We start from the raw sequence: 6,497 nt of genomic DNA on the forward strand, positions 1-6,497 counted from the left end.
GATGATAGTAGCGAGAATCTTCTAATTAAGGAGAATCTCTACTTGAATCGCTCTAATTGGGGTGATAAGGTTGTCCTTTTGAATCGTTCTAAACTTGGCATTAAATGTTTCCTTGAATCGCTCTAAATTTGGTATTAATTGTTTCCTTGAACCGCTCTAAACGGGGTTGTGATAAGGTTGTTTCCATGAACCGCTCTAAGCTTGGCTGTCATAAGGTTGTCTCTTTGAATGGCTCTAAACTTGTGTTTAAAGGCCATGCTTTCAACGAGGCACACACACCTCCAATGAGATGTCAAAGCCATGTTAATATTGTATCGTCTCTGCATCTCAATGTATAGAGGATATGTTTCTGTAATGTGAGGCTTGATTCATCCATTCAAAAGTGGAGCTAGTATAAGGTAATATCTATATCCATTTAGAAGAATTTTTTTTTTTTTTTTTCCTATTCAGATGAATTCTTCCATCAGCTATGCAGTATCTATTAGTTTTATGCCGCCTATGGTGCAATCAGAATGCAGCACGCTTGTGTAAATATAAAAGACATAATTGAAACATGTGCTATGAATGGGTACATTTTGGTTGTGCTAATAATGATTAGAAGTATTGAGAACTTACACAGTTGAATTTAGAAGCATTATAGAAAATGAGTTTTTTCTGTTTAGTTAAGTTATAATTTAGAAAATCATAGCAGATGATCAAAATAAAAATTTTCGTTTAGTTTAAAAAGTCTATGTGGTGGCCTTCGCTGGTTGGTAGCTCACAGGCTTCGTGTCTAGTTGGATTGCCTCACAGATCTGAACCCTCCATCAAAAAAAATTATAAATTAGAAAATCATAATAGATGATCAAAATGATCTTTTCCAGTCAGATAAGAACTCGGAATGCTTGCATGGTTTTACAGAGCTGATTAGCTTTTGAATATGTTGATGTGTATCAGTAATATTGTGGTGCTTGGAGTGAGTTTGGCAAGATGGAGGAAGACACGAGAAGTCAGAGAGGAATAGAATTGGTTAAAGATCGCACCACATTTGGTAACAATTTTGAGAGCAAACACATATATGTGTAAAATTTTGGAAAAATAATGTTGAAGATTTATATCTCTAAAGGAAATAGGTGATGTTGGTCTTTTTTCTCAAAAATGAATTGAGTAACAACAAGGAAATTGAGATAAGTGAGACTGATTGTTTTTTAAATCTTTCTTAAATCAAATTGAGATGAAATTGGATGTACTTTGCCATATTAGTTTCTAGAATATTCTTAAGATAACCCAAGTATTAGTGTAAATCTGTGTTCCTTAATGCAGATGCTGAGATGGAGATGAAGGAGAAAGGGATGGGGAAGGAAAGTGAGAGGGAAGTTCAAGATCAGTCACCAATTGAAGAAGTGGCGCTGACTGTGCCAGTCACAGACGATCCAACGCTGCCCGTTCTGACATTTCGTACATGGTTTTTGGGAATCACATGTTGTGCGTTGTTGGCATTTTTGAACCAGTTTTTTGGGTACAGAACAATTCAATTGTCAATCAGTTCAGTTGCTGCTCAGATTGCAGTGCTCCCAGTGGCTCGTTTCATGGCTGCAGTTCTGCCCTCGAAGAAACTCTGTATCCCTGGAACAAATTTTGGTTTCTCGCTTAATCCAGGCCCATTCAACATGAAAGAGCACGTGCTCATAACTATATTTGCTTCAGCAGGGACTGGAGGTGTCTATGCAGTCGGTATTTTCACCATCATCAGAGCCTTCTACCACTTAAAAATTAATCCGCTAGCCTCATGGTTGTTGGTTGTCACTACTCAGGTGAGTACACAAATTGAAATTATTTATTAAAACTTGATAACCAGTAACTTTAATTGCCATTAAGGATATGGGATTCATGTTTTAGGATTTAGGACTGAATCTTACATCTTGCACCGGTTGGCATCCATGATGTTTGCAATTTTCCAGATGCTTGGCTTTGGATGGGCTGGATTATTCCGAAAATTTCTGGTGGAGGGTGCTTACATGTGGTGGCCTTCAAATCTTGTCCAAGTTTCCCTGTTTAGGTGATTATAGCAATATCCAGACCTCTTCAAACTATGGAAAATTGTAGTGTTATTTTACTCTTGAATTTGTTAGATGGATAAAATGGGTTGTACTTATTTCAAATGAGGATTTGTTTTTGATATTAGAAGTAGTTTAAAATGGGCGATTGGTCTAAAAGGAACATTAAGAAAGTGAAAAGATCTCTATCAGCAGATTGACAGTCCATGCGCCACAATCACAGTCAACATATTAACCACCTATATTCAATATCAAAAACTGTAAACTAGAAGAGTTCAGCATCCTATTATCATAGAACAATAGATGATAGTAAAAAAACAGTACAAGTGATAATTATTCATAGTAAAATAAAATAAAAAGCTAAACTAAGAAACTATGTTCAAAGTTTTTAAAGTTTTTATAAAAGCAGCCACACAGGGTCTGCACTGAAACAGCATAAACAAGAACCAAAATTAAAGCCCAGAATGAAGCCAAACCCTCATTCTTTCTTGTCCTCTATAGAGGTTTGTTTTGTTAGAAGTACATTCAACCAATCGTCAGCAAGGAACCTGTAGAGTCTCAGAACATTTTCCGCATCCTCCTCCACTTTACCCTCCACCTTCTCTTGCTGTAAGAGCTGAAGGGTTGTAGTCGCTGCACGCATAATATTAACAGAAAACTCCGCATGCATAAGTTCAACAAATGAGGATTTGTTGGATGGATAATATGGGTTATTATTTGGATGGATGAAATGGGTTATTTGTTGGATGGATGAAATGGGTTGTACCTATTGAAAATGGGAATCTGTTAGATTTATTTAGAATTAAAATTTGTTAGATGGATAAAATGGGTTTACTTGATTGAAATCAGAATTTGGTTAGATGGATCAAATGGTTTTTACTTCACTAGGATAACAGTTTTGGTTTTGGCAGAGCCTTACACGAGAAAGACAGGAGACCCAAAGGTGGGCTAACGAGAATGCAATTTTTCTTGACGGTGATGGCCTGCAGCTTTGCATATTTTGTGCTACCAAATATCTTTTTCCCCATGATTTCAAATCTGTCAATTGTGTGTTACATATGGAAGAGATCAGTGACAGCTCAGCAGATCGGATCGGGCATTTATGGGATGGGAGTGGGGTCGTTTGGGCTGGACTGGAATACGATTTCAGGGTTTTTGGGGACTCCTCTGGCAAGTCCATTCTTCGCCATAGCCAACGTCATGACTGGTTTCTTCATCATCGTCTACATCATCACTCCCATCCTCTACTGGAACAACGTTTACGATGCCAAGAAATTTCCCATTATCAGTTCAGGACTTTTTGCCAAAGATGGTAGTTCATTTAACGTGAGCAGAATTCTTGGACCTAATCGTGAATTTGAGCACAAGGCCTACGCTGAGTACGGCCCAATTCATCTCACCGCCTTCTTTGCTGTTACCTACGGTGTGGGTTTTGCAGCACTCTCAGCCACACTTAGCCATGTCTTCTTCTTTCACGGCAAGTACGTATGTTTACACTTCTCTGCTTTCTTTGTTTCTCACTAAAGATTTCAGATTTCCAAGACTAGAATTGCATCAATGTTGCCTTTAATAGAATCGTACACATAATAGAGATGGAATATGCTTAAATATTGATCAAAATTGTAAACTCTAAACGACTATTTTGAGTACAGAGAAATATTGCGACAGGCAAAAGCCACCTTTAAAGATAAAGGTATGGACGTACACACGCGGTTGATGAGGAAAAATTACAAACCTGTTCCACAATGGTGGTTTTTGATTGTGCTGGTACTGATGGTAGCTCTGGCACTGTGGGCCTGCGAAGGATTCGACAAGCAGCTTCAGCTTCCATGGTGGGGAATTATATTAGCCTGTGCAATTGCCTTTTTCTTTACTCTTCCAATCGGCATCATTACAGCCACTACGAACCAGGTGCTATTCTCACTTCTGAAATCTCATCTTCAATTTCATTCATGTCAATCTTTTACTTCTTTCTTGATTGTAATGGCCGTGAAACTCTTTGTGACTTGGATGCAGCAACCGGGACTGAATATAATAACCGAGTATATCATTGGGTACATCTATCCGGGCAGGCCCTTTGCCAACGTGTCTTTCAAGACATATGGGTATATCAGCATGCTTCAGGCTCTCTCATTTCTGGGGGATTTCAAATTGGGTCATTACATGAAAATTCCTCCCCGTTCAATGTTCTTTGTTCAGGTACTTAGTTTTACTATCAATTTATCCAAGTTTTAATTGTGTTTTCGTTTTTTTGAAATTTAGTCAATAGTGCAATCTAGGAAAGATAGCAGCATCCTTTATATTACTGAATTTTAAATAGCAAAAAAATAAGAAATAAGGTAATAGGAAACAATATATTTTGGAGGGTGTGATAAAGGATTATATTAAAAATAGGTGCCTGATTATTTGGTGGATATTAAGAGCCTTACAAAATACTAATTAGGATCAATATTTTTGAAAATTAAGAAAATTCTTTAGTATGTCATAAATGCACATGTTACAAATTTCTTATATTACAAACTTAATTATATTATCTAAAAGATTTCTAATTATCTGTGTACTTATAATTCACAGCTCTCAGGCACATTCATTGCTTCCACGATATACTTTCTTACATCTTGGTGGCTTTTGGATACTGTTCCTAATATTTGTACCCCAAAAAGTTCTAATTTCGAATGTCCGGGTGACACTGTATTCTATAGTGCCTCAGTTATATGGGGACTTGTTGGGCCTAGAAGGATGTTTGGAAACCTAGGAAACTATGAGAAACAAAACTATTTCTTCTTGATAGGTGCACTTGCACCTTTCATACACTGGCTACTCCGCAGACAATTTCCCAAGGTTAAACTCCTGCGGTACCTCCATATGCCTATTCTTATTGGAGCCACTGGTAACTTCCCACCTACAAGAGCTGTTAATTACATAATGTGGGGCTTGACAGGATTTGTTTTCAATTATGTCATATTCAATCGCCACAAGAAATGGTGGGTTCGCCACAACTACGTTCTCTCCGCAGGAATGGACGCAGGGGTTGCGTTCTTGGCCGTTTTAGCTTATTTTACATTGCAATATGAAAACATTGGCATAAATGGAACTGGGCAACCAGACTGGTGGGGATCACAAACAGACACTCAAGATAATTGTTATGTTGCTGCATGTCCAACTGATCCAAGTGTGCCTCTTAATGATAATATTGCAATTTGTCCTCAATTCAGTTAATAATTGTACAAATATTTTCTCTTTTCTACTTCTGCACATGTTGCAATTTGTAATAAGGATACGGTGCACCATGGTTAGTAGAGTTCTGAGCTACTCATTTAAAAAAATTGAAGTTTCCTTTATCATTGTCAATTTTGTAGGAAAGTTTCTAACTTTTATTTCTTCTTCAAAAGTTTCTATTTTTTCTTCTATTTAACTTATATGTTTATCAACTAACCTATGTTTTTCTCCCATTTCTGAGATTGTGTAGGCTCTATTGGATTTTTCCTATCAACAATTTTGTTATTTTTTCTTCTTGTGCATGTTCATTTTTTTTCATATATGCAAGTATTATAATGCCACAAGTTTATATACTAGTTTGAATTGCTTGATAAGTTAAACATAATAATAAGTACACAGTGAGTAGTTACAAAATGCATACATATAAATTATAACAAGTTTATATACTGGTTTGAATTGTTTGACAAGTTTAACATAATAATAAATACATAGTGAGTAGTTACAGAATGCATGCATATAGATTATAAAGAAGTTGAGGAAACAAATAGAAATGGTAATACATGCATAACCACAAAAAAATATGCATAGGACTAAATCATATCAGTTATAAAAATTTCTTAATTTTATAACTATAGGCTTGTTTCAATTTATTGTTCAAATCATTTTTGATAGCCTGGATTTGATTTGCAAATTTATCCATCTCTCTGCAAATATATGTACTCATATATCTTTGTTGTTTATGAAAGACATTGAAATTATATTATTTTTATTATCAAATATGTTGACAATGATTCATGTCTTTTTATAAATCTTAAAAATAATAATGATAGTCAATTTATATATACATTTTGATTTTAGAATTAAAAAATTAAACTATCTTAAATTATAATTTCAAATGCAAAAAGTCAATAGAATACAAAAAAAAAATTAAAACAAAATAAAAAGATTGTATTTGTATCTAGATTTTATTTTTAGAAAAATTGATTATAGAAAAAATTATAGAAAGATTTTTTTCATATTAATTACAATTTGAAATTATATGCTTGCAAAAATATAAAATAGAATAAGATACTTATATTTTTTTTTAAATATAGAAAGTTCACATTAAGTCTAGATTTTTAGTTTTTTGGTTTTAAATTTAAGTTGATTCATTTTAGAAAATTGAAAATAGAATTTAATATAATTTTAAATTTTTAAATAATATATAAGTGAGAAGAAAAATTAAAATATATATCTAGCAAA

General features: G+C 34.5%; 1 protein-coding gene across 1 annotated transcript; it reads left to right on the top strand.

Annotated features, from left to right (window-relative positions):
* Positions 1-238: 238 nt before the first annotated feature.
* LOC149568273 (oligopeptide transporter 5-like) lies at positions 239-5,377 on the top strand. The gene is made up of 8 exons (XM_089817536.1): positions 239-398; positions 937-1,030; positions 1,303-1,793; positions 1,941-2,038; positions 2,948-3,517; positions 3,689-3,947; positions 4,053-4,235; positions 4,611-5,377. Exons 2-8 carry the CDS (start codon positions 970-972, stop codon positions 5,253-5,255), a joined length of 2,307 nt encoding a protein of 768 aa, XP_089673662.1. The 5' UTR covers positions 239-398; positions 937-969; the 3' UTR covers positions 5,256-5,377.
* The last annotated feature ends 1,120 nt before the right edge of the window (positions 5,378-6,497 follow it).

Source organism: Cupressus sempervirens, chromosome 3, assembly GCF_028749045.1.
Source record: "Cupressus sempervirens isolate cs-2001-9-10 chromosome 3, ASM2874904v1, whole genome shotgun sequence".
Classification (NCBI taxonomy): Eukaryota; Viridiplantae; Streptophyta; class Pinopsida; order Cupressales; family Cupressaceae; genus Cupressus; species Cupressus sempervirens.